Here is a 27,888-nt window from a genome sequence, read left to right as displayed (position 1 = left end):
CTCTACTTTTCACATGACTTTAGTTGTTCTAATGGATAACAAAAATTTACGAGATAGTGCAGAGTGGCAAAACTAATTAGAGATATCAGATGGTTTAAAGAAATCTAAAAGACTTCTTGTCCAACTTCTGAATATCTTAGGCTACATCCTTAAATTCAAGGAAACATCCTTAAAGAGTTTGAGCCTTCATGGAAGAAGAGAGCGCCCTTACATCAACTTTGGTTCTGATTTAGATATAGTCACGAGGCAAGATCTGAATCAACTCCAAACATAATGTCTAGACTGGTCTTAGATTGTAAAGAGGATCGGTACTGGAGATCAAGATTGCCATATGTTTGCCAAGCTAAAAATTTCATCTCGTAAAGCAAAATAATTCTAGGTATCCACTCTCCTACCTGTCCTCACGGCCCATCCTCAACTAAATTTGATCGGTCAAAAGTATATATATGTGTGTGTATAAATATAAATCTCAACATTTATCTTGGTGGTTGAAAATTTTGTTTGATATGAAAGCATTGATAAAATTATTCTTGCCAATTGCTTTTCATATGTTGTTAGTAAAATATATATATATTTAAATTATAGTTTTGACGTATTTGAAAAGTCCATCAAAAAAATATATTTATAGTTGCATTTTGGTAATAGCTTATGCAACACTACTATTAAAAGTTCCCACAAAAGTTTTTTTTTTGTGGCGAATATTAAGCTAATGGCAAGATTTTTTTTTTCGAAGTTGTGGTTTTTTAAAATTATTTCGGAATCTAAATTATTAGATATAGCTATCATCCCTATGATAATTATTTTAATTATAAAAAAATGTCTTATGATACAATTTTTTTTTTGAAGCATCTACTTATTTCTAATACCTTTCGTATTTGCTAGCAGTGTATAATATATGGTATATCATAACTGGTTACCGATATTCAGTACAAATGATATACCATATGGGATGGATATGGAGTCTGATAACGTGACGAAATATAACCTGCATTATACTTGAAAAATAAGTAAAAATGTAATCTTCTACGACATCCTCCATCGTCTCTCTCTATTCGCCGTTGGTTGCCGAAGGGGTGGATCCCCGGTTTCTCATACTGTTTCGAGTTTCGCGCAAGCGGGTTCTTCCCTCCGGTGGGAGGCAAGGCTGTATCTTATTAGTTTTCTATGAACTGCTCTTTCTTGCTCACAGACTAATTTATCCAATGGCTCTTTCTTTCTTAAAAGCCTTTCCAGTGCCTTCTCTATTTTGTTTCGCTTTGCCGACCCCTTTTTCTCTCTGGCTCGTTCTTCTTTACTTTTTCTTCAATTGCTTTTGTTGGTTACGGGTTTCCGTCAGCTCCTTAGAGATCTGAAATGTAGTTCCGATCTCTCTCTCTCTCTCTATCTCTTTCCGTCTCTTCCTTTTCTGGATTTCGGTGGGAGCTATCGAAAGGCGTAGCCAGGGTTTCTGGTGACTTGGTTCATCCGGTAAGCTTCCGATCCGCGGGATTCTGTTCTTTTCTATTCGATTTATCCGTGTTTGTATTTTCCTTTTCATGGGCATTGGTTTTGGAGTTTGGACACTGTCGATCGAGCCCTTGGGCTGCGGTCTTCTTGATGAGCGGATTCAGGCTTTCAAGCTTTTCTCCGTGACGTGGGCTGTGTTCACGTCCATATTTTCAGTTTTCTGGTCTGAAAAATTTTGATTTTTCTGCAGTCTCTGTGCGGCCTCTAACAATTTGTATTTAAAATATATCGCTCTTTCTTTTCCCGGATGAGTAATTGTTTCCCGGGGTAGGTTTTCCAATTTCTCGTTTAAATTTTTGACCTTTTTGATAGGAAATGAAGTTCTGAGGCGATTGGTTGAGTTATAGTTGCCTTCGCATTTCAAGCAATGTCTTGCTTGTTCTATGTGCTTGGCGTGATCGAGGATTCTTGCAGGATTCCGTTTCGAGATATAACGGTCTAGGATCCTGAGTTTTTTTGCTGATGGGGACGTCTCCTGGAAAATGGATCAAGAGAGTGATTTTTGGCAAGAAATCATCCGGAACTCAAACATCAAAAGGAAGGGATCCTTTGGTATGCAACTGCCTTTGTTTTTATGACGTAGTTGGTCTCTGATTTATTTTGCATGCATTGCGACGTGTTAGGTGATTATGTTTCTGGTTTCTAGAGGTAAAGATTCTCACTATCACCAATTAGTTCTGGTGATGATGTCTGCATGATTTACTGTAACATCTTGCATGTTTCGGTTATCCATAAACCTATTCCTAGATTAATCAAACGTATGTAAAGCATTACTTAATATATGCCATCTCACTGTTGTGCCAATGGATGTGGCTGTCTTGCACTGGAGATGAAGTGGTGGGTTGGTCAGGTTCGTGTAGATTTGGCTTCTCTAGATGATGGATTTAAGAATCTTCAATAGAAATAGATCTGAGGTGATGAACATCATGCAAGCCCTCTTCTATATAGGACTAAGGTGATGAAATATCTTGAGTTTAGACTTAATGATGGCTTGAAAAGACACAGCTCTATGGATGCAATGCCATTGAAACATTGAAAGTGAGATGGGAGGACTTGCAATGCAAGATGAGCTGCTTGACAGTTTGCATTGTTATACATACAAGTAAGGGCGTTGGCAAGTTTGATAGGATGATTTTGACTTATGAGAGGAAATGAGTAAGGTCAATGTGTGCTGATTGCTGATGTGTTTCTAAGCTAGGAGGTATATCCTGTGTCTTTTGAAGGACAAAGAGGGTTAGAAGTGGATGACATGGAGGATAGATAGCAAGCATTGCATATGGCTTTAACCTAAGGACGAGAGAGCTTCATGGTTTCAATTCTCTAATGGAAGGATTTCCTTAATTTTCATGAGATCCCTTCCCCTTAATTATAGGCTTCATTAATAAGTTAGAGACATATTGTAACTTGATATGCCTATACTAAATTAATGTTTCACTTGGAATAACAGAAATTTATAATTTGTCATTACCCTCTTTAATGCTATCTGAGATGCATTGATGCTGTTAACAATCTATCAGATTAAAAAGGGCATTCTTTTGGCTTTACAAATGGCTCATGTGAGTTATAGATAACAACAGAGAGGCAACAAGTGCTTATCATTTATTGGTATTCCAGCTAACAAACTTAAGGTTTATCTTGGCTGCTTTACTTTGATCTCTGACATGAAGACCCAATTTACCAAAAGTGAGCTGGTTGACTTGGATGTAGTAAATTAGGGAAGATTAGGCAGTCATGATTGGGTTGCTATGCTGAAGAGTTTGCTGATTGGAAGGGAATATTCTTATCTTGAGGGGCTGAAGCACTTTCTTTAAGGATATTTGGTCTGTCTTATAATTTTCTCTTATACGTTTCTGCATCATATTTCTACGGAGAGAGGAAAGCTGATAGTAAGAGAACAGCCTGTTTTACCAGAAGAGGTTACACAACTTGGGTTTCAGCTTTAAACCTTTCAAAGAAGCAAAACTTGCACCTTCCTCACGGTTCATTCATTCCTCCTATTACTTAATTGCTGAACTTGCAAGATATAAGGGGGTATCATATCACGGAGAAAGTGATATGTTAAAAGAGAATAACCGACCTTGTGGGTCCATGTACGTAGTGCTGCTGGATGAAATATAAAAAGAAGCCTCTTATCACTGTAAATGGGCAGTGTTATTAAAGGCATTTTTCAAGACCAAAGTATCTTGAGTGGGCATGAGCTAGGTGGGAAATGTGATTTAGTTAGTTTTGAGATGATTAGTGGGGGATCAAAACATGTTTACAGAAGAGTTCTATTGGGATTTTCTTTTAAGACCTTTAATGATGATCAAGTTGCGTTGGTGATATTTTGCAATTTGTTGGGGGTTGCTGAAAGCAGATAGTCGATAGTTCATCAATGCGCTATGCTAGTCACACCATTGAGTGCTGGAGCAAGAATTCTATGAAAGATCTCCAGAATTTTTTCTGTTTTTTTTATTATAGAGGAGTCTAAAGGAAGAATTTTCACCTTTGACTTGCTATTGTTATGAGGAGGCCTCTTTCTTTGCAAAGGAGTTGCTACTTGTTAATGTTAATTCCACTGCTATCTTCTCCTCCCTATATTTATTTTTGTTGCTCCTTTTTCTCCTCACCCCCATATTAGGGCAGTGGATGAGCTAACCTATCTTTTTTTCTGTTCCATAGGATGAAAATTCTTGCCATGCATAGACTTAAAACAAACATTACCTCTGTCCTCTGCTGAGAAAATAAGTCACAAAATATCATCATGATCATCTTTTGGGTCTACAAACCAATATAAGGAAAGAAGAGTGTTGGTGATTGATCAGTTAGTTATTGATAGCTAGACATCTTACATCTCTTTTGTCATCTGGTTGCTTTCTGTGCATGTCTGTGTGGTTGCTGCTTCTAGGCCTTCTGTTTTCTGGTAATTTCTCTATCAGGGGTTTTGTTTTTTTCTCTACTTAAGAGTTGGAGCTGTTGGAGTATAATCTTTTTTTTCTTATTTTAATGCTATGCTTGATGCAGCTATAGAGTTACACCTGCTAAGGTCTCACCTTTCTCCAGCAAAAAACCAAAAAAAAAAAAAGAGAAGAAAGAAAGAAAGAAAATTATTCATTGCTTATTCCTGCCTCTTCTGCATGTGAGATTGGTCAAGATAAGCATCCTATGCAGATTAGACATCCTATGCAGGAGAATCACTTATGAGAGATTGGTTTGGCCAAGATTGTTTGTGATGGATGTGGTCCTTCAGTAAACCTGTCCTGACTTGAATATTGTGGCACCAAACTTCTTTGGCATCGGCAAGTCAGCATAGATTTGTTTTGTGATTTTAATACCATTCTATGAAATTGTTCACTGTCGAGGAGCATTTGAACTTTCTCTGCATGTAATCTTCTTTCAGAGATGACCAGAAAGCTATTTATACCATATATGACTAAACAAAAGGACTATACTTACCAAAAAAACAAAAGGACTGTTATTCTTTCTGTATTCATCAGCAATGCAATGGTTCCCAGAAAGAAATGGAATCATACTTATCACAGTATAGTGCAAGAACTTGAAGAATCCTTATCCAGGAGTTTATTGAGAAAAGTTTGAGCACTGCTTAAAATTCCCTGCTAGGTCTGGTCACCTTCACCTACGCAAGACTTCTAGTTTAAATTTGGGAGATACATTCTCTCAACATTGCTTTCATTCGTAGTTCCTGGTTGTTAGTATAGTTACAACTTCTCAATAAGCAAGTTATATTTTCTATTGACTGTCTTTTTCCATGTTGCGAAGCTATGTGGTGGCAAATATTTAAGGCCTTGCCTTAAATTGCTCAGTCTATCTATAGTGCAAGGTGTGACTGGTTAGTTATATGATCAGTACATGGTCATAAATGATAACGGAAAAAAGATGCAATATCAAGTGCAGTTGTGGAAGAGATTTTGACTACCAAGCAGCAAAAAGAAGGTATTATTAGTTGTACAGGCCTTGCTAGTGGGACATATCATAGAATTAACCAACCATCCAGAAACCATTCTTATTCTAAAATGAAATCACAGAGATGTGGAATAAGATATGCTTTTTAATAGTCACATCCTGATTCAATGTTTCTTACTTTCTTTCAAATCTGCTATTGCTTATCATTCATTCTCCTGCATAGGATGTCTAATCTGTATAATTTAAAGCGATCATATGTGCAAGGGCTAACCAATCTGTCCATTTCTATTAGAAGAATGCTGCAAATGGTGAAGAGCATGTTGGTGGAACAGGACCATCTGCTCAGGCTGTGAATTCACCAGTGATATCTCAACCAGTACTTGTAAACACCAAAACGAATGATATCATCTCAGAACCAGAAAAGGGGACACCTGCTGATATGGTTGTTGGAGGAGTTCCATCATCTATAGGTCAACATACAGATGATCAAGGAATTGTTGGACATGATGTGTTAAAGGACTCTGAAAAAGTCGAGGAACAGCAGGCTGCTACCATGGTGCAAGCAGCTTTTAGGGGTTATCTGGTAACTTTTGATTGAATAGTGATAATTTGCTCTCATTTTGATCAAGATAATGCACTCCAATTTTCACAGTATATTAGTAATATATTCATCGATATTTTTTTACTCTATAAGCTCTTCTAGGGAGGTCATCATCAATATCTCTCTTCCTCTCTCATATGTGTGCAAACAGGAAGAACCCGAGTTAAACTATAGCATGTATCTGATATGATCTCTCTCTCTCTCTCTCTCTCTCTCTCTCTCTCTGTGTGTGTGTGTGTGTGTGTGTGTTCTTTGACAGATAGATATATGGGAGAATTCAAGGGAAGAAATTCCTTATTAATTCTGTCTGATATCTGTATAATTTTCATGCAGTCACGCAGGGCATTTCATGCACTTAAGGGCATCATAAGGCTACAGGCACTGGTTCGGGGGCACTTGGTGAGGAGACAAGCAGTTGTAACCCTACGTTCTTTTCAGGGAATTGTTAAGTTACAAGCACTGATTCGTGGGCGGCGAGTCAGGCTTGAAGTCAATACAAAATGCCATCAGGGAAGGGATGTGGTAGATATTCTTATCTTTGGACTTTTAAGATCTAAGATCCTTACTTTGTGGAAGTATAACTTGTTCTTTTGTTTTTATTGTCTTGCTGTGAAATGAACTCCTGCTTGTGGACTTATATAATGCAACACATAAAAGAAATTTTAGCCTCATAATCTTGATTTACTGCAGTGTCAGTCAAACTGGCAGGGGCATAACTGCTTCATTATTGTTAGTCAGCTGCCTTGCTGATGTGTTATGGAATTAAGGTCTCAGATATAGTAGTTCTGCAGCAATGAAGCTTTTTTAATTCCTTTTCTTTCATTATCTCCTGGGGAAGAATATTAACATGTATGCACCTTGTAAGAATGTGGTTTTGGAGAGGGTGTTTGGGGAAAGGGAAGCTTGGCAATTTGTAGGGGTGTGTGGATGCAAAAATGTGGATTCGGTTGTTTGCTGCACCAAAATTTCATAAATTATAAGAACAACATGCTCGCATGCTTCGCATTTTATTTTACAATCTAAATGGAGTTAAGGCAAATTTCTCATTAGTTCGAGCTTTACTTGTATCTTAATCAATTTACTTTAAGTTTTATAGAATGGTTGCACCAATTTATTGATCTTTCTCATCTGCGTGTGTTGAAGATTGTTTATTTCTTTCTTTTCAGGATGCTGAACAGTTGAAAACTTGGAATGAGAAACTATTAACTAATACTTTTATTCGTCAGGTAAATCATGTTGCATTAGAGCAATTAGAATGATGAGATCATGTTTTTCAAAAAGCTTCTTCATATGGTTACATACTATCAATGCTATATCTGCCTAGCTCGTAAAACAAGCTTTTTAACCAGAGCGTATATTGAACATCAGTCTGGTTTATTACATATTTATGTGGCAAGGCATATCACTTGTTCCATTGCTGCAGCTTCTTTCTGCATCACCTGTTATAAAACCTTTGCAAATCGAGTATGATGGTGGGGAACCCAATTCAGTCTTGAGCTGGATGGAGCGCTGGACATCCTCTCATTTCTGGAAACCACTTCCCCAACCAATGAAGGCTGTTGATTTGAAATTTCAGGCAAGTGAATCAAGCAGACTGAAATATACTCTTTCTAGGAACTCAGTTGCAAACACTGACTCTGGGCCGGTAAATGCCGTCACCGAGCCTGAAAAACCAAAATGCAACCTGAGGAAAGTACCTAGCTCCCCTGCTGATTCTGTGCAGGAACATCCACAAACCGAGCTTGAAAAGGTCAAACATAATTTGAGTAAGGTATCTAATTTGACAACAGAAGCCTCTGACTGGCCAGATGCTGAAAATGAGAAACCAACGCACAGTTTGAAGAAGGTGCCAGGTTCCCCTCCTGATGTTACACATCAGAGCGTTGAGGTCACTGCGGACAAGATGAAGAAAGGTACTGCAGTGACTCCTGAGAACAAACCTGATATGGAATGTACGTTACCAGATGATTGGCCCCCTCTCGAATTGCATTCATTGCAAAATACCAGTAAAGAAGGTGAACTTTCCGTAACTAATGGGGAATTGAGCTTGAAGGATGAACAGCCTTGCGAGGGGAGCCAGAAAGGCAGGAAGAGGAGGGCTTCTTTCTCATCAAAATCAGAATATTATGCAGAACACGGTTTGCAGAATGCTTCAAAATTACCAAGCTATATGCAAACAACTGAATCTGCTAAGGCAAAACTACGTGGACAAGTTTTACCAAGGTCTGGCTCAGATTCAGCTGTGAAAAATAGCACCCCACGTCGCCATTCTTTGCCGTCTTCCATGAATGGAAAGCTGAGCTCACAGTCACCACGGACACAGAAACTGATTCAAGGAAGTGGCAAGGGAGCTATCAGAAATGACAGATCTCTAACATCATCTATAGATGGTAATGATTTTGGACTGACTCTTGCCTATATTTTTGGTTAACTATGTTCTTTGATTTGTTTTTGTTTGCTCTAGCCATATTCTTTTTCTTTCTTTCTTTCTCTCTTCTTTTTTAGGTGCATATCTTGATGGTTTTGCATGAGATTTTGATAATTCTCTTGTTTGAGATTCCATTTTTTAGATGGCTTGAAGAATTTCACTTCACAGAATCGCGTAGTCATTCCCCTTCTCTTTTCATTATTCAATGCAGAGAAGGCAATTCAAATAGAATGGAGGAGGTGATGAGAAGTAAGAATTCAAGTTCTTTACAGCAGCAAGATATTGCGGTTTGTCTGCAGTTTTTCCTTCCTAAATTGTTTGTTTTATGGTGTAGAGTTGTGCTGTGATCCTGTACCAATTTGTTATTAAATGGGGTTTGGTTGGCGTAATACTGCGTTTTTTTTCACTTCTTCAGGTTACAGAATGTTGTTTATACAGAAAAATGCTTTTTAGATTTGTCTTGGTTCTCATTATATATATATTGCAAAATTGGAAAGAGCATCACTATGTTCCCTTACTAATCAAATTTTTCTTGAAGGACCTCATATCCAATATCATCATGGAATTTTATTGCTATTACTTCCCCTTGATATACATGAACCCCAGCACTCACCACCATTTCAACCCATCTTAAAAATCCATCATATCATTTTGAGATGGCTCGGGGAATCGTCTTTTACCGTATATTATTGGTATCATCTCTCAGCAATGCTTGAGGAACGTCACTGGTTCCAAAGGACGAGACCCAGAACCCAAAGTCTTCCTCGCTACACCCCTTCTCGGGTTGTGCGACCCGGGAGGGTACCATCAACAACTCACCCGCTACACCCGCTATGTCAAGTGGCGGGGAGCTCCACCTAGGTCCAAATGGCTCGGATCCAATCATCTCAACCACCATGCCCACAATTTTGAGCGCCAATGAGGGTATCCAACGTTAGAGGGGGTGATAACCTCAACATCTGGAGGATGACGAACGACTGTAAGACCTTTCAGGCCATGTATGTATACTGTAAGACAAACAAAGCTGCTGACTGGGTCACCTACATTCTGATAAGATCCTCCGGACACACCAGAAGACCTCTTTTTCATTGTGCAGCTATTGTACTCTAAAAAAAAAGAAAAGAAAAGAAATTGAGAGTATCCAACATCTAGTTCCAAGCGGTCCAGATCAGGAGGAACCACCTCCAGTTTTGTGGTTGCAAATGGAGAAAAGGAGATGAAGGAATCCAACAACAAACTTCAACCGGCCCAAATCCCAAGGAGCCACCACCAGCACCTATAGCTGCAAGTGAAGATGTAGGAATCCAACGTGGAATTCCGACACGTCCAAATCTTGAGAAGCTAACACCTAAGCCTTTGATTGCAGAATCCCGAGTCACCAGGTGCAACTACCGGGGAGGCCACCATTTGTTTCTCATAGTGAGTAAAGATAAAATTGCCTAGAAGCTAATCTTCTTCTTTGGCTTCTTATTAGGTCGATGCTATTGCCTTGTAGTAGTTACAATCTTGAGTACAGGTTACAAGCATGTCTAGCTTTGTTCCAACTTTCCAACTCCATGCCGATGGATTTGCTCTCTCGAGTACCAACTGCAATAATACAGTTGGTCACTCATTGATTGTGCTGAATAGATGTCGCGTAAATACTGGCATTGTTGGTGCCTGGCAGATGCAGATTACGTAGAGCTGTGCGAAACGCTCAAACAAAGCTTCAAAAGAAAAAGGGACGTCATAAAGAGGAAAATATAAAGGGAATGCAAAACATGATCAGACGAAGAGAAATGAGAGGGATGATGTCTCCACTCGAGTCCACTGAAACGGTCTCTTTCCCAGCCGGTTCATGTTCCAGACAACACTATCTTTCTTTCTTCGAGAGTAAGATCACGGCCACAGGTGCAAAAGAAATAACAGTGAAGTCGATCTCCTTCTACAGGTCAAAGGAAAAATATGAGTTGTGCCTTCTTTAAGTGGAGTATATAACATATATTAAAGTGGGAACAATAAATTTTAAACCTCACTGTAACAGGACATCCGCTGGAGCCTCCTTCATGCTCTTTATTAACATGAAATCAAACATGGAACTGCTTCCTGATTCCCTTCCCACTTCTCTACCATATTATCAAGACAAACTGAAATAGTCACAAGCTCAGCATTCCAAAAATAAACGGCCATCTGGTATTGCTTTCGTTTTCTGTTTTTGTTTTCAAAGATCCAAGAAGAATTGAACTCGACTCCAGTAGGTATGATGAAACCTTCTTGCATTTTCAAATTCTTTGTAAGAGTTTTTGACAGCAAATATTTACTGCTTTCAGTTTAAATGAAAATAAAAAGGCATGGGCTGGCAGAAGTTCCGTGCAAATGCTATGTGCAGCATTTTTCACTCGTATAGAAACAGAGACACAAAAAACAACAATACCAAATAGGCCCAAGCGGAAAATCTAGAGGGAGAAAGAACCCTGTCACAAAAAGCTCGTAAAGAAATCAGCTATTCAAACTAAAATGTTGGATAAACAATATTTTGATTTACCTGTATGTTGACTCTGGAAACACACGGCAACAACAGATGATAGGACATGGATCAACTTATTTTTCTTCTTTAATATGAATTAAAAGTATGTTTCTTTTATTCTTACAAACAACCGAGTTTTTACACCCTGCAAGAATATATGTAAAAGAATCGCTGGCAATCTCCACAAGATAGACCTAAAGACCACATATACAAGCAGCATGGCTAGGGCAAATTCGCAGACTCTGCAGATCAACTCCGAACTAGAGAACACATCACAAACAGTTTTATCAAATGCAACAGTCAATCCCACTATATCTTCAGCAGCTGCTGAAATTGCTTCCTGGTATATATAGTTTTGCACAGTATGCAGCATGCCTCCTTTTTATATTGAGGATAATTGTTGGTTGAATTTATAGTCAGACATTGATATCGGCTCGGCTTGATCTGGTGCTAGCCATGTCAGGCAAACTAGATGCTGAAAATCGCTGAAAGCTGTAATTCTCTGATGTAGACATTGGCTGCTGCGGATAGAGCGTGGGAGGTGGTGTTAGATTTCTTTGAGTAGGGACAGGGGGGAGCGCATTGTACTTGTAACTCTCACCACTTAGACTGCTAGAAACATGAAGAAATATGATCAAAGACTTCAACCAGAAAAAGAGAAATAATAAGAATTTCAATATCAAACAGGAACAACCATGTGGTATAGGCATCATGTGAGATCAGGTTGCCCCACAAGCACCCTGTAATTATTGAGGACGCATATCAAGATCATAATATATAGGACGCATAAATATGATTATCTAAGTCATGTATTTGCATGAGCCTTCCAGATACGACCAAAATATAAAGGGGTAATCAACAGCAGTTCCTTTCTTTGACTGCTATTTTACACTTAAACCCTATTGACTGAATTTTATTCATGCCCCTCAATTTCAATGACTATTTAACGTTTAACCCTGGTCCTGTACACATTTCCAGAACAGATATAAGCACGGCAGCAAGTGTGAATAAACAGGCATATAAGTATGTCCAAAACCCATGAAAAAAAGTAGAGGACCTTCCAAGATACTACAAGTGAACTCCATAGTCCTCTGATAGCAAAAGAAAAAGAAAAAGAAAACTTGCAAACATGACATTGAAGCTCTACAGGATGGAAATTTTAACATCATAATATCCATTTTATTGCATTTTATCCAAGCCAAATAGCCGATTCATTCTACATAAGTGTTATGCCTACTTTTGACCGAAGGCAAGAATAAGTTGGAAGTATATATGTAACTAGTAATTCATGCTCCTGGAAGAAGTTGATAAACATGCACAAATAACATCATATTGCAGAGATTAAGATATGATGCACACATTTTAACAAATCCCCACGACTGACACTAACCACAATAGCAGCTAAACAATCCACATTAGGAACGAATGGCCTCATGCTCATGCTGTCTTAACCACTATCAACTTGTAAATAACTATCAACAGAAAATGGACGATAAATAGTACATTAGCATCAACCATCATATATACCCAATGCAACCAATACATACCATATGATAACATAATTACAATATAATATATAAAAATACATACCATATGATACCAACACACAGTACAATAGTTAATATTGGCACAGTAAAGGTGATACCACTACCATATGTTTCAATACAGTATGGTACCAAGGAGCATATGAAGCATGAGCCTAGGGTAGGTACTGGCTATACAGACAAATAGGGGGCAGTACTTGAATCCTTGGGACTTTCAACAATTTCAGCAGTAATGTTGGAGTTTTAAAGTTTCAATGAAAAGAATATATCAAAGTTTTAAAATTTAAAATGTTAAAATATTTTAAAAATAAAAAATTAAGATATAATTAGTCAAGAAAATATATTAGACGTTATTATAGAGCAAATGTATTGCTCCAGTTCAGAATTTTGGGTGTATATTTTCCATTGTAGCTGTAACTTAATGAAATAAAAAAAAATAAAACAAAAATGTCAGAATGTATGTTTCATGTCATTTGCTTGTAGTATATCTTTCGATTGTGGATAATAATATATAAATATTTGAAAAATAATCTATAGATAACAATCTAAAAATAATAATAATTAATAATAATTCAATATGCAAATGAAAAACTGCAAGATTTTCTCTTTAAGCTCAAAAATTGATGGTATACAAAATGTTTGTGCCTAAAGATAATTTATCTGCATAACATATAGGAGATCAATTAGAAAATACACTATTGATCTATCTACATGAAAAATAGGGAAAGAATAGGGAATAGGATTTAACTTCTTGGGTCTTACAACTTGATTCCTTAAAGGAAAAACAATGTCTCATGTCTCACAGATCACTACTCGTGAGGGCCAGTCTACTCACACTTTTTCTCTTTCCCCCAAAAAAAATCTCCAGAAAACCTTCAAAGTTTCTAAAGCTTTGAAGTTTGAACAAACAACTTGACACCTTAAAAGAAAAACTTTGTCTCATATCTCACAAATCACTACTCATGAGGGCCAGTCTACTTTTCCTCTTTCCCCTACAAAAATCTCCAGAAAACCTTCAAAGTCTCTAAAGCTTTGAAGTTTGAACAAAAAACATACATCTAACACGCTTCTAATCTTCTTAAAAATTACAAGATCCAAGTTTGCTGCTTTTAAAATGCTTTCAGAATTTAGATAGCTAAATAGGCAAGCATAAAAAGACATAAATGGCCTATATATACATAGGTATGGCCTTATAAATTAGCTTTGCTCAAATCACCATGACCTTGTGTTTGGAACGGTTCTGGGCAAAATAAAAAAGTTCCAGTTTCGATGTAGTATGGATGACCATTCTTGAAGTATTCTACTTGCTAATTGTCCACACCACCATCGAAAATTATGCCAATAACGGGCCCTGCCACCTGGGCATGTGAAAATTCTCAATTTAGATCACTTACGGACTAAGATGGTCTGGTAGAGAGATTTTTTAACTTGTGTTTCTCAAATAGCCATTCATTTATACATTTCTCTGTACTTACCAAATTGATATTTATTTCACTTTGCTTATGGAACCACAATCTACTCTTCTGGTGGGAAAACTGCCATCTACTTGATTCACCTTAAACCTTATGGATATTGTATCATAGCTTATGCTCTTACACCTAGTCATATAATTTACCCATCAATGCCAAACATTCAGTAGGCTGACATGATTTCCAGAGGTCAACTCGCATATTAGAGAGTTTATTTTTCTCTTTCAAAGAAGGGAAGCCAATGCTATAAGCACCTGATGCTAAACCTGACTGTTACAGATCCAGACAGGTTGAGATACAAATTAAACAAACTCTATGGAAAAAATAGGGAAGATTGATGAAATGAAGAAATGAAAAATAAAGTATCTCTAAGTAATTAATGCACAGAAGAGAATAAGGAAAGAAATGGGTCGGTGAAGGTAATATAAAATAAAAGTTAAAAAGAGCATACCTTAATTTCTTTGGAAATTGATCATCATCACTTGAAATCTCATCCAAACGTTGGATGGAGTTCTGCATGGGAGCTACAGACCATGGATTTGGTGCTGGTAGTTCATCAGAAAAATATCTTCTCCTGATTAACTGAATAAACGCATGTCACTAACATTAAACAACTACAGTAGATCACTACCAAATATATGACAGTAGTAAAATTCCACATGATGAAACAATAGCACTGATATATACCATGCGAAAAAACTTAATCAAAGCTTCTTTGTCATATCTAGCTTCTTTGGCAGCCTGCAAGTAATAAAGAGAAAATTAAAAGATAAATGCTAAATATAAATGAATAATTTCAAAACCTACACAGTTAAAAATATTGAGTAATGTTTTTAACCAAAAAATAAAAAAACATATATTTAATGGTTAGAAAGCAGACTTAGAGCATTGAATGTTCCATCCTGCATACTGCAAATCAAGTAACCAATCTCTCAGCTCAGTCTCTAAGAGGATCTGGCTCCTACTAGAATCTAGATATGATTTGATTGCTGGAGTACATACTTAATTTGTAAAAGTATGCATGACAAGATAAAGAACTTAAGATATGATAATATGATATGGTAAATAGAAAGGTAAAAGAAGAAAAATCTATACGGAGAACCAATGAAGTTTGCTAGCTGATTCCACGCAGAAAAATGTGGATGGGTATTGTGAAAGGTGCTAGAGAGGTGAATTTCCAAACATCTATAAGAGGTTGTTGAAAATTTATTGTATATGACAAAAGCAACATTAACATAAATATAAGATCAACACAGATCACTATATCTAGCTAATGTTTATCACTTCTTTCTCAGCATAATATTACAAAACTATCTAACCAAATTTATTCTTTGCTATTTATTTATTTTGGAAAGACTACATAGCACTTCTGCAATACTATGAATAATCGTATGTCCATTCTTTTTATGTTGCAATGGTTAGATCTTGTTGTGTTTGGTCTTATCAGATTGTAAACTTATCCATATAGATCCATTTTAGCTTTGGAATCGGGTTGGTTTAGGATTGGAACACACTAAGGACAACCCAAATCCTACATGAAATTGAAACCAATTTCAAAAGTTGGACCAAATCCAACCCAATTCATTAAGAGACATTCTGAAAAATATCACTTAGTTAAACAGCCAACGTCTTCCTACATGAAATTGAAACCAATTTCAAAAGTTGGACCAAATCCAACCCAATTCATTAAGAGACATTCTGAAAAATATCACTTAGTTAAACAGCCAACGTCTTGCAAAAAAAGGGGCATGTGGTGTGAGGACAAGCACCAAGTTTGTTGAAAGGTTTATTATTAAGCTATTAAATGTTTTCTAAGAAAATAAATTATTTAAAAGGCATTTAGAATTTGATTACACTAATATGTACCCATATTGAAAGTAATTTTAGGATCTGGAACTAATCCAACAGAATTCATCATGACGCATTCCATAATAAAACATTTAGTTAAACTGCCAATAATGTGCAATTCAAGTGAGCACACAAGGGAAAGAACTAAATTATTTGAAAAATATGGTAGTCCTGCATATAATTATGGTACAGAAAGATAACACCAGCCAAAAAAAAACAGTATACAGAAGTCTGCATCACATACAGGAAATACCCCTATCAGGAAGAAAGACAAGCCACTCAAAAACCCTATATATGACTACAAAAACACATGCAGAAACCAAACAAGGCCAAAGAAAAGGCAACAAATTAAACAAACTCTAGCATCTACTTAAAATAGCACCAAACAAAGCCAACTCCATTTTTATGATACATCTACTAAAGTTATGATACATTTCACAGTATGCAAGGAAGCTTTTGATAAAAGAGGAATTTCTTGATATATTGCGCATACATACATGCACCCAGGCTGTACCTAGTACAAAATACATTAAAGGCATTTCTGGAATTATTCAAGAAGGGCACTGAAAACTTTTGATACGCTATAACAGGATACAGATCTAATATGTTCAAAGAGTACCAAAGGATCAACACAACTAATTATTTCATGAAAGATCACATGCAACATAGTTGACTTAGATATCAGTAGAAAGAATCATAAAAGTAGTGCATTACAGTATATCTTAATATCACTGTACAAGGCCTAAAATTAAACTTTGGAAATTCCAAAAAAAAAAAAAAAAAAAACGTTCTTACTGTGATAAGGCCTGAACTGCCTGGGAAGCTCTCCGTTAAAGGAAGTTCCTCGCTAGATGGAAGTAGGCCCTGTTTTTCAACCCATTGGCGAGCGACATCAACAAGGTTTCCACTGCTTCCCCTGATGCCCTCCTTTGCAGCAATATCAGCTTTATTACTGATAACCAGGTAAGGAACAGGAAGACCTCCAGGCCCACCAGAACCAAGTGGAGCTGAAAATGTTCCAGTTGTGGCAATTTCTGTCGCCCACCGCTGCAAGCTTGTCTTTGTCCTCCTTTGGGAGAGATCGTGAACAAATATAACACCTATGGATGAGTGTCAAAAGAGGAAAATGACTACAGTATGTTAATTCTCAATAAACACACTGAAGTAGATTATACAGTTGTTCTCGAAATAAATAAATAAACAAAATTAAACAAACAATCATTACATGCAATGATCAGTTTCCTCACTATTATCATAGATAGGAAGTGGTATTTCCAGAATATTCTCACAATTACAGCATATGGCCATACATCATCAGATATAGGTAACATGCACTCTCCCTATGCCCATGACTCAAAATGGATAAGACAACTTGTTTATGAAAACAAAAACTGTTATGATTTCCATTTTAGAATACGACCAGAACATAAACAAAATTTGGGACAAAGGAAATCACAAGGCCACGATTCTTAAGAGTCCCCACATTATTTCTATCAGAACATGACTTTTAATTGTTAATAACTGGGAGAAAGAACCAATTCTCATGTCTTACAAGTAAACAGGCTTCAAAGTGGACAGTTTTCAGATAAATAATTGCCATATTATGCTAAAATAAAAGGATATTCAGATTATGATAATAATTTTATTATCCCCTGGATTTAAACTCAAAAATGAAAACCAAAATAACATCATAGCTGAATAAATCTGTAGATATTCAGATTTAAATCTGTAGATGTTCAGATTACTGGCTGCAGGCCTGTGGTAAATGCAGAAGATGATGATTACCAGAATAAATCAAATACCACCCATATGCCGAGATGGAAAATCTGCATAAAGGTGTCAGCCACCAACAAAAAGGGGTAGTGGATCCATGGAAAGAGACAAAGGGATCCATGGCAAAAGACCAGCAACAGGAATAATTTCCAAAAAGGTTGTCGAATAAACGAGACATGAAAAAGCAAGATGCAAATATAAAAATCCAGCAGAGAAGGAGAAAGGCCAATGACCCATGACTCTAGAACCATTTCCAAACTTAGCCCTTGAATACCATCACTAACCAAGGATTCATGTACCACTCTACCCCATTCAAGCCACATGTTGGCCGAGTACAGTAATGTACCATACCATACTAGTGATGCCATGCTATTCCGATCGATCATAGTCGCAGGTTTGGAATTGGGAACAATATGGTTAAGCATAAAGATCCAAAAACCAGAAAAAATAAAGATATGCCAAAAGTTCGAAAAGAATTCAAACAACTGAAAGTTAAAAATAATAATAATAAAAATAGAATACAAGAATGAAATGTTTATATTGTATTTATGTGATGACAAGCATGCTATAGGTGAGCATAATAAATGTTAAAAAAAACTAACACCTCAGACAACAACATGCAGAATTGTCAATTTGTATTTATAAAAGGTTCCTTGAATTAGTCGTGAATAATTTTTGAATAAATCATAAACTCTGTAAATAATTATTGAATAATTGTGCATATTTGATGAATTATTTAAGAAGAAAATTTCAGAGAATTATTTGTCTAAGGGAAAAAATGAGAACAAATTGAAATTTTTTTAATAATTTGGAGTAGTGTTATTATGTTCCAATTATGTTCTCAATCAAGTTGCATGGCTAATGGCAAAGAAAAGCAGGTCCGTCCCCATCCATGCTGATGCACACCTATCCCTCTTTCAATATCCGATCCCATCAAAAATTTAAAGGAAAGATTCCCTTCTCTCTCTCTCCCTCTCTACTTAGAAAATTGATCTCCTTATACGCACTTCCCTTTTATTAAGTAATCTATAACTACTAATAGACTCCTGAAGGCTTTGGATAGCTATGTCAAGCTCCAATGGTATCTTATACATTGTAGCTATCAAGCCGTAATCGTGTCTTATACATCTCTTTATTTTATTTGGCAACCTTCAGATATCTTCAAATACCATTTTATCAAAAGAAAAGAAAGAAAGATCAATCATAGATCTTGTATGAATAGAAGTAGTCCAATAATGATCTTAATGATGCTGTCATATGCAAAGTATTGTCAACAGCCACCACAACTTCACGTCCATTTGTCCAATATTACATCCAACATTAAACCAGCCAATGCAGGCAACAATGTCTCGTAGATATATATAAACAACAACTTTTCGTGGTTTATTCCATTCTTCCGGTATTCATTTCATTTTACAGCATATATTGAAGTTGATCAAGTAGGAGATTCCAATACTTGAAAATTTTGTGCTTTGAGTGATCTCCCTCGTAGCATGACTGTGTTTTGCTTTTAGCTCTACATTCTCACGTCAGTGGTGAAAAACTATAAACTTTTCATATTTATATGAAGATTTTGATATCTATTTTTTATACAAAAACACACCAATATCGAGAAAGCAGAAGCCATCGATATCAATATAACATTCATGGAAAATTGTTCCTCTAAAAGCCATTATGAGTTCCTTCCATTATGAGTTCACGAAGTAAAATTTAGTAATATCCTCCTCAAACAGATATTGTGTCCTTTGCCATATATACAAAACAAGAAAAATAATGGGAATTGGAAACATGCGATGTTGTGGGCAAGTTTGACCTATACATAGCTAGACAAGTAAAACAACCTAAAACATGAAAGATTGGCTTACCATTGATTTGTGTGTAGAAAAGAGATCGACAATCTTTATACCGTTCATGTCCTGAGACATCCCAAAGCTCAACAAAGAAGTCCCTTTCTGCATCACTTTTTACGCTATTAGAAGAGCTGCCAGCACTTCCATAAGTAATATGCTGGATAAGAAAAAATTTGACTTTGTGAGGAAACCTTAAGAGAAAGCCACATTCCAATTTGAAAAGCAAAATGTAACAACCTTACCTTCATGCTCACTGTGCACCCTATTGTTTGAGGTGGTCGAGCAATTGAAGAACATTTTACAATTAGATGAACTAGAGAGGTTTTTCCGACACCTGACAGGAGATAAATAAAATATCAAGCTTTAAGCAATAGGTTAGCATGCAAACATGCACGAATCAGACAAACATAAACATAAGAATACATACACACAAACAACTCGGATGTATGCGCACAAGCATGTATTACATGGAATTAACTGTATGCTAAAACTAATTAGAACAAACACATATTTTAGAAGATAAAGTGCATGGTTTATTTGTCTGTATATAGTTTATTAGGCCATTCATTCTAGGAGAAAACTCTTGTTATCATGCACTTTGGCACCAGCACTGCATATGTGAAACACTAACCAGGGGAAGAAAAAATATTTAAATTTATCCGATTTTCTCATACTTTATGTTCTTGCTACTGCCAATAGTAAACTTAAAAGATTGCAAGCAAAGATGCTTAATAACTCATATTTTAGACCACCATCTTTCAAGCATCCCTTTTAGCTGTAGCCACTTTGCAGCACCTGAAGAGAAAATCCATTCTGCGAAACCACTGTTTCACCTCTGGACATAGAATGATATCAGGGTGCATCGTTTTGTCGATGCATCCAGAATGCGCATTATCTATAATCAGCCAGACATAAGCCGTAAATAAATACCAAAAATCAGTTGTGGCGTTAACAGTTAGAAACATTTGCAAAAAGCAAACACATTTATACATCATTGGTCTTGCATAATACACATTAAAACGGAACCCAAAATCGAAAAACAAAAAAATTTTAAAAACCATCAATGGTAGCAAGATCAGTCGATCATCTAAACAATTCCAGAATCAACACTGGTAAATAATTTCTGAGTACCTAGTCGGAAGGATTAAAGATCCAATTTTTCAGTAACAGAAGTATAAAGAGAGAAAATTCGAATATTCAGCAAAAAAAAAAAAAAGCGAGATAGGGATCGATTGATTACCAGCGTCTCCGACCACGAGGACCCGGACCTGGCCGCAAGGAGGGCCGCCGTTCTGCTCTCTGCTGTCCCTTTCCCTTTCCCTCCAAAACATGGCTCCCCCAAATCCCTCGACCACAAGAATCTCCTCCCGGACCCAAGAAACCAAGTCTCGCAGAGATCCAAGTCCCCCTCAAATCCCAGCGAGTAGCAACGCATTTGACGTGGGCATATCATTGAATACCACGCAAAGATCCACTCAAGCCAAGATCCATCAAGAACGCCAAGAATCCGAATCTATACCCGAAGAACAACAAAACCCTTCTGACCAAATTGTCTAAAAACGCATCAGTCGGAAGAACTGATCATGATCCAAGAGCTTAAATTTCCAGGATCAGAAGAAGAAGAGGAAAGAAACGACCTGAAGGACGAAGGCCGTCGATCTGTTCGGTTTTCACATTTAAACTCGCTCCTTCCCTTCTAACTCTTAACGGATCACGTCCACGTAAATCTGGGAAGGAACTCGCGTCGACTAACCCAGCCCAGAAGCACGTGCGGGTTATGTCGGTGGATTCCAGCTCAAGACAAAAAAAAAAAAAAAAAATCCGATCTCGGTGCTTCAATTTGGGCCAAGCTCGTTATTGCGCGAGCAAGAATCATATTAATATACGCAACACCATCATTTACAGTCTTAATCTCTCGAACAAAATATTAGAATTTTTTTAATATAGTTTATCTATTAAAACTTGGATAGCAAATTGCTAGGTGATTATCAAAATCACAGTTGTTTTTTTTTTCCAAGACAAAAAAAATATTATAACACTTCTATGGCATTAGTAAATATTAAGCTCGGAGGCATCCTTGCTTCTTATTTGGACTATAATGAATGATGGTGTGCTTTTTCAGACTAAGCATGTGTTCAGAGAGGCAAACGGAGCCGCGCACTGAATGGTTCGCGGGCACTTCATTGGTTAGAAAAAAGGAGTTGCCTAGAGTGCTCCTGAATATATTGGTTTCTGATTTTGTTAGGTATATTCGTACTCGTATAAATCACTCATTTCAGAAAATAAAAAAATATTAAACTCGTGCCTACCGTACAGGATTTCATATATTTATTATCTCTATTCAGAAATCAATTAAATACTCAGGCTTTGCAGAGATACTTAAGGCTTTTGATTCAAATAGAATGATGTATATTTGATTCAAGGCAAACATTCAACATGTATGTCCTAGAGGTCCAACGCACTTCCTACTTTTGGTGCAAGGATCGATTTGGAGAAGGCAACAGTCTACCTTCTAAAATTTTTGCTGTCTCGCTATCCCTGTCATGTAGATATAACCTTTGAGTAAAATAAAAGGGAAATTGACAGCTTATGATGGACGCTCCATGAATGCTAGGTCCGTCATTAGATGCACATTTTTCCTGTTTACTATTAATTTATATTAATCAAATATATTAGTCATTTAATTGACTTAGGTCGTTATTAAATTGTGGATTAAGTTACCATGGTACGTATAGTAGCTTTCAATAGCGTTTCCCTTGCTTAGCTGTAGGTGATTGCGTGGACGTTGAAACGCTCGCTAGGCCAGAATTCACATACCAGCACAATCAATATAACAGAATAGAATAGAATATATGCAATCCTAACCCAATCCATTCCACTAATAAACCCAAATACCCAAATCCGAGCCCCACCTACCTATAATTTCAGACCCAAATACAGTTAGCATCAGGTCTGGACTGAATTAGACGAAGTAGGAAGCTGCTTTTTAATTTTTCTCAAAGCTGGATGCTGCAAAGTCGCGTTTGCCATTAATCCATCTCGCCACAGTCGACGGATCTCCTTCCAAGATGATTCTGTCGTTCTGAAACATAAATATAGCAGATTGGAACCGAGTTGGCGATGATTGGAATGGATGCAGAGCGTTGGAATGGCAACTCCAATACCGGCTGCATTGGGCCCGGAAGACAACGCCCATCCCGCAACGCGAGAGGACGGGAGCGTCGCCACGCGGCGGGCGGAGCCCGCACGAGCGTAGGCCGGTAGGTGGCAGCAGGCGAGATGCTTGCGTGTTTCCTAGCCCTTGTCTGATCAAGACGTCGGCAAGAACATGTGTCCAAAGGCGGACCGTCCAATCCACCCACCTGGTACCAGGCAGAGACCGCCCCTAGATCGGACGGTGGATTAAATAACGCGCAGTTCAGCATCTATGCCTTAAGCGGTCAGCTGATTTTAGAGACTCAGTAACCAAACTACAACCAGCCTAACATCCTCAGAAACAATCACACCACCTCCTAAAGTCTCCTTCCCGCTGAAGCAGAAATCACCAAAATTTTCTAGTAACCATCACCAGCCAAAGTCATATTTTCTCCTCACTTAGATTCGTCGACTTAGTACCGAACTCTGTACCAGTGCCACACTGATATAATATCGAAACGATACGGTATAAAATTTAGAATTTATACTCTTAGAGTTTAAAATTTAAGATTTAGGGTTTAGGATCACTCGATACATCATTCGTACAGAGTACTGGTATCGAACTTATACGATATTCAGATTGGTATGGCGTATCATGCTCCTACAAGCTTACCCCCATGTAGCAGCCCCCACTAGGCCCCTACCCCGCCAGGAGAATATTCAATGCGGACAGAATTGACCGTGTGTTGGACACCTCGGCCGGTTTTACTTATACCTTCTCCATCTATCGATCCGACTCGGTTACCCCTCTGGGCTCCGGCACGAATACCACGTGTGAGTACGTCACACCTGGCACCATCGAGACTACCAGCAAAGCGATACGCCTTTTCAGACCCCGTGTCCAAGCAGGAAGCAACCGGTCTCCACAATTTAATCGACGCCCATGCGTCTCGAACTCGGAACCATTTGGGTGGAAGTAAGGCCACGTTCCCACTAGGCTACCACCTCAGTGGTAAGACCCATCTATCTTCACATTCGAAATTTGACCAGCGCACCTTTCCGCTGTCACTAGTCTGTATAAGGGAATTTCAAAGCTTTATTCAATATGAACAAACTGAATAAAAAAGAGAAAAAGAAGAGAGGTTCCACAACCCATTTATATCTCGGCTGCCACTAAAATGGCCTTTTATTGCCAATAATTCACCACGTAATTAATATCAAGCAAGAAGAGGGAGGATACAGTAAAATAGGTAGAGGTCGAACATTGTATGAGTTAAGGCCAGAACCAATAGGACTGGTCCTCCACAGGGAACCCATAATTATTCAAACTGTCTTCGAGCCTCAGGAAGTTGCATCCTTTGACCTCGCCAACCTCTCCGGCATGCAAGAGGTCAGATCGATCAGGTTGAAAAATATTGGAAGAATCCACGGGCACCATCAGCGTCGAGTGTGCTCCTTCACGGATGTAGTAGTGAGGGCTCTCGGAGTCCAACACAGTGCTGTTGGCAGAGCTGAGGTCCTCTTGCTTGCATACTGTGACTTGGGCATTTACTCTTTTCATCTCACACAGAGAATCCGAGCCTAAGTTCTCCAATTGGTGAGCAAATTTGTTGGATTCAAATGGTTCTGAGCTGCCGATATCCTTCTCTTTGAGGAGGAGCATGTTTGTGAGAGAAAGAACCTGTTGAGAGGAAGCTCCAGTAGACGAGGGTAATGAAATGATTCAGTAATTTAGGATTGTCTGAACGAAAACTCAGTCCACCGAACAGATGAACAGAGACAGGAGACTAGGACAAACTTTTCTTTCAGTAGCAATCAACTTATATTATTATATATGACATGTCTCAACAAACTAAATCTACTGCTTTCTTCTTTTTAGTAGTAATAAGCAAAATGACAAGAAAAAAACACGAGACAAGAAAAATATAATGTAGTTAGAAGCATTGCGCCTTTCTGGACCTTCACATTATCTAGGGATCAGCAGTAGCCATACAATTACTGCAGTCAGGAACTATTGTTATAGATCAGAATGAAAGTATAATTTTACACTGCTAGACTATATTTAGGTGTCATTTATCAAGCCATTGTTTGACCCCTCATGTAATTTAGTGCTTCAAACACAGCTGATAGCCTAAAGAAATAAGCACAGCCACATTCAAAGTTGAAAGAATTAAGGAATGGAAATGGTTCGCAGAAGAGAAGCAATGTTTCTAAAACTTTGTGAAAGTTCTGAAAGGATTACCTCGGTTCGAAGTTTCTCCTTCTCTTTTAGCAGGATATCATAATCAGCCGTGAGGGCATCATATCTGGATTTGAGGGCCTCGTAGTCCTTCTCCAACTGCTTTGTCTTCCATCGGGCACGGCGGTTTTGAAACCATATTGCAACCTGTCTGGGTTTCAGTCCAAGATCCCTTGCAAGCTGAACTTTCGTCTCTGGCTCAAGCTTGTTTTCAAGCTCAAAAGTCCTCTCAAGGAACTGAACTTGATCAGCTGTGAGCCGCCTCTTCTTTACTGGCTGGTGAACACCCTCATCCAAATCCTCATCACCAGTTTCTTCCAACTCAAATGGTCTCCAGAAGGGCTGTTCGAGCCTGTTCCCGAGTACATCTTCATAATTCATCATAGACATTGAGCCTGAGACCGAAGTGTTTTAGATTTTATTACATACTAACTTGTTAGTATAAACTAAAATTAATGCAACTATCCAACTATAGATATAGTTGCTTTTTTTTCAAAAAAAAGAAAACTATAGATATATGGATGGTGAAAGTTTTTTTTCTTTACTTGCATATGGGAAATTTTTGGCTCATACCGAAGTAAATAGCTTGCGTTAGTTGCATCTAAGAGGCACAAAAGTGCAAATTGAAAATTAATACAAGAGAAACATGCTAACTCTGAAAACATGAAGTCCTGAAAAATGTTTCCAAAAGTCTGCGAAAACCAACTTCCAACTCTTATTCCGCAATCCAAAGCATCCATTACGTGCTTAATAATCAAAAAATAATGAATTCAGTAAGTCGACTAGAACGTCGGAATAAAATCTTTGAACATCAAAAACGGAAAATAACAGGGGCGGAGAGAGAGAGAGAGAGAGAGAGAGAGAGAGAGAGAGAGAGAGAGTTGGTACCATGGAATTCTCCATGAGAAGTGCCCGGAGAGAGCAGGGACGCAATAGCATCGGAAGAAATCCGTTCAGTCTGGAGCAAAACCGCCATATTTGAACTCACATAAGGCCTTCTTGCCGCCATCTCCTACCTTTCTATCTCTTCCTCTTCTCCTCCTCTGTTTCTCTATCTAGTCCTTACCAAACGAAACAAGAGATTTTCTTTTTTTGCGCTTTCGTTCCAAGTTCCAACTTTGTGGAATATTACACAGAACCGCGTTTTTCCCAGTCTGATCGAGAAATCTTGGCCACCTTTGAATTCTAGTGCTTGTGTCCGAAGAAGCTGGTGATCATCACAGTGGAGCCGTGAGAAGACGCCTGGGGGCACCGGCCGCTCGGACCCATGAATCTCTTCTCTCTCACACACACCCACACACTTGGGAGAAGAGCAGGAGGAGACCAGAATTGGTTGATGGGTCCCTGAATATTCCGTCGGTGATTAGCAAAGCAAGAAGAGATTGCAGAGAAGAGTGGAGGAGGGAGGACAGGGACTTCGGGGTGGCCTCTTTTTCTTCTTCGCTTTCTTTGGGTTGGAGGGGTCGGAGGGCCCTCCCTATAAAGACGGGAGGGGGCCCTGTCGGGCGGGGATAAGGGATGGAGTCATAGAAAATGACGGCAATAGCCTTCTATTCTTTTTCTTTGGATAAACAAAATAAATTTATATATTTTGTTTTTAAAGTAAAAAATAAAGGTCATTTTTTCAACATTAGTAAGCGAGAAAAAAAAAGGAAGGCAAAAATACGGTCAACGGATTAAAAAATCCATTAAATCCATTAAAAATTATTTTTTTCATAGATTAAAAATTAGAATTTTTTTCAAAACTATTTTTAATCTATCAAAATCTATTAATAAGATCTTCTTGTAATGTATATTTTTTTTCTGGAAGTAGATGTTTAACTAAATATAAGTCATTTTGGAATGTACCATTTTTTTTATGGTCAAACAAAGATGCCAAAATTATTTTTTCGTGCATCATATTCTTATAATTCAGCTTTCCAAAAATAATATTTTGGTAAGAAAAAATTCTTTTCGCGAATCAAACGAGTCCTAAAAATCCATGGATGTTGTTAATTGGGATGATCGGCGGCTTGATAATTAATTTTTTTATTTTATTTTTGTGATAACACGGCATGAAAATTAATCAATGGATTGGGTGCAAATTTTTTGCTTTGATTTCTCAGTTATTTTTTGAACTCTCTTTGTTACATCTCTGTGTAAATCATATTCAAAACATATGTAAAAGGTATTCAAAGCTATTGCAAGTTCTCAACATGCCAACTTGGTAAGACCAAAAAACTCCAACAAGAGAGGGCTAGGGATAATTTTGTCCAGATATTAAAAAAAACTGTATGAAATCAGAAAAAAATTAAAATGATACCGAAATTGTAAAATGAGAGAGTGTATTTTTTTATAAAAAAATCCTCTTATTTCTTTGCAATGTATCTGCCTGGTATTTTCTTGGAAATTTCTTCATGTGCATTCTGAATTTAGAATTGGCCCTATTCATCCTTTCCCTTATTTTGGTGAATCATTTTGGTGCCTTCATTGCTCAAGGACACTAGATTTATTCTTGGATCTGACTTGAACATGAAGGAAGGTGGTGTCTAAATAGATAGCATCAAAGAGGCAAATGAAAATGACGAAATAAAACAATAATAACATTTGGAAGAAATAAATGGGAGACCAAAAGGAAGCTACAAGGAGCTAGCTTGCAATGATAATGATAATGGTTGAGACATGATTGACCAATGGTTGGTTTTTTTTCCTCCATTGATGAAGGTATGCCTTTGGGTTCGGAGCAATTTATGAAGTCAGAAGGAGTCTCACAAACGGTCACAAATTCTAGATTTCTGACAGAAATAACAATCTTTTTCTAGATTTATTTTAAGAACTGAAAAGAATCATTCAAGTAGCCTAGTAATCAGATATGTGTTCAACATTGTTGTCAGCAAGCAATCCATATATATTGGGAGACACCAACTAGCAGACCAAAGTCTTGTCTGGAGGATTTAAGCATTTGCTAATTTATTCATATGAGGAACTTCTTTTTTCCTTAGTATAAGAAGAGGAACAAGTATGACTCGGGATTACTAATTTATTTAGCAAGGATAAAAACACTTCAATATATAGAACAATGTGCACGTTATTCTTAGGCCACTCAG

At 37.5% G+C, this 27,888-nt stretch overlaps 3 protein-coding genes across 16 annotated transcripts; 1 reads left to right on the top strand and 2 right to left on the bottom strand.

Annotated features, from left to right (window-relative positions):
- The first annotated feature begins 1,008 nt into the window (after positions 1 to 1,008).
- Positions 1,009 to 8,939, top strand: LOC103704904 (protein IQ-DOMAIN 31-like). Of its 8 annotated transcripts, none has more exons than XM_008788435.3 (7): positions 1,009 to 1,467; positions 1,921 to 2,058; positions 5,705 to 5,992; positions 6,344 to 6,532; positions 7,177 to 7,236; positions 7,434 to 8,400; positions 8,650 to 8,939. In XM_008788435.3, exons 2-7 carry the CDS (start codon positions 1,969 to 1,971, stop codon positions 8,679 to 8,681), a joined length of 1,626 nt encoding a protein of 541 aa, XP_008786657.2. In that variant the 5' UTR covers positions 1,009 to 1,467; positions 1,921 to 1,968; the 3' UTR covers positions 8,682 to 8,939. The 8 variants fall into 8 exon arrangements, with proteins under 8 accessions (XP_008786657.2, XP_008786641.2, XP_008786649.2 ...); XM_008788419.4 differs by having other exon boundaries at positions 1,010 to 1,467; positions 5,702 to 5,992; XM_008788427.3 differs by having other exon boundaries at positions 1,010 to 1,467; positions 1,819 to 2,058.
- A 2,065-nt stretch (positions 8,940 to 11,004) lies between these two features.
- Positions 11,005 to 21,180, bottom strand: LOC103704932 (small GTPase LIP1-like). 7 transcript variants are annotated; one of them, XM_008788464.4, is made up of 8 exons: positions 21,066 to 21,180; positions 20,669 to 20,968; positions 19,671 to 19,762; positions 19,444 to 19,585; positions 16,601 to 16,905; positions 14,645 to 14,698; positions 14,409 to 14,539; positions 11,005 to 11,556 (listed from the first exon to the last, which is right to left on the bottom strand). In XM_008788464.4, exons 2-8 carry the CDS (start codon positions 20,757 to 20,759, stop codon positions 11,361 to 11,363), a joined length of 1,011 nt encoding a protein of 336 aa, XP_008786686.1. In that variant the 5' UTR covers positions 20,760 to 20,968; positions 21,066 to 21,180; the 3' UTR covers positions 11,005 to 11,360. The 7 variants fall into 7 exon arrangements, with proteins under 7 accessions (XP_008786686.1, XP_026659788.1, XP_008786704.1 ...); XM_026803987.2 differs by having other exon boundaries at positions 20,669 to 20,965; positions 21,066 to 21,176; XM_008788499.4 differs by adding an exon at positions 11,639 to 11,684 and having other exon boundaries at positions 11,450 to 11,556; positions 20,669 to 21,176.
- Positions 21,181 to 23,701: 2,521 nt separating this feature from the next.
- Positions 23,702 to 26,265, bottom strand: LOC103704963 (homeobox-leucine zipper protein HAT5-like). Its single transcript, XM_039130453.1, has 3 exons — positions 25,691 to 26,265; positions 24,806 to 25,197; positions 23,702 to 24,244 (listed from the first exon to the last, which is right to left on the bottom strand). The coding sequence occupies exons 1-3, from the start codon at positions 25,809 to 25,811 to the stop codon at positions 23,837 to 23,839; spliced, it is 921 nt and encodes a 306-aa protein (XP_038986381.1). The 5' UTR covers positions 25,812 to 26,265; the 3' UTR covers positions 23,702 to 23,836.
- Between the last annotated feature and the right edge of the window lie 1,623 nt (positions 26,266 to 27,888).

Source organism: Phoenix dactylifera, chromosome 9, assembly GCF_009389715.1.
Source record: "Phoenix dactylifera cultivar Barhee BC4 chromosome 9, palm_55x_up_171113_PBpolish2nd_filt_p, whole genome shotgun sequence".
NCBI lineage: Eukaryota > Viridiplantae > Streptophyta > Magnoliopsida > Arecales > Arecaceae > Phoenix > Phoenix dactylifera.
The sequence above is the reverse complement of the archived record's forward strand: the minus strand, read 5'-3'. Positions and strand labels throughout refer to the sequence as shown.

What these genes read in the sequence shown, in the direction of transcription:
- LOC103704932 (XM_008788464.4), bottom strand. Translation starts at nt 20,759, where the DNA reads ATGTTTTGGAGGGAAAGGGAAAGGGACAGCAGAGAGCAGAACGGCGGC. An exon ending in CCTCGTGGTCGGAGACGCTG is followed by an intron (nt 19,763 to 20,668) that starts GTAATCAATCGA and finishes ATCTCCTGTCAG; the next exon opens with GTGTCGGAAAAACCTCTCTA. An exon ending in TGATTAAGTTTTTTCGCATG is followed by an intron (nt 14,540 to 14,644) that starts GTATATATCAGT and finishes GCGTTTATTCAG; the next exon opens with TTAATCAGGAGAAGATATTT.
- LOC103704904 (XM_008788419.4), top strand. Translation starts at nt 1,969, where the DNA reads ATGGGGACGTCTCCTGGAAAATGGATCAAGAGAGTGATTTTTGGCAAG. An exon ending in CAAAAGGAAGGGATCCTTTG is followed by an intron (nt 2,059 to 5,701) that starts GTATGCAACTGC and finishes CATTTCTATTAG; the next exon opens with AAGAATGCTGCAAATGGTGA. An exon ending in TCTAACATCATCTATAGATG is followed by an intron (nt 8,401 to 8,649) that starts GTAATGATTTTG and finishes TATTCAATGCAG; the next exon opens with AGAAGGCAATTCAAATAGAA.
- LOC103704963 (XM_039130453.1), bottom strand. Translation starts at nt 25,811, where the DNA reads ATGGCGGCAAGAAGGCCTTATGTGAGTTCAAATATGGCGGTTTTGCTC. An exon ending in TTCTCATGGAGAATTCCATG is followed by an intron (nt 25,198 to 25,690) that starts GTACCAACTCTC and finishes CTTCGGTCTCAG; the next exon opens with GCTCAATGTCTATGATGAAT. An exon ending in AGGAGAAACTTCGAACCGAG is followed by an intron (nt 24,245 to 24,805) that starts GTAATCCTTTCA and finishes TCCTCTCAACAG; the next exon opens with GTTCTTTCTCTCACAAACAT.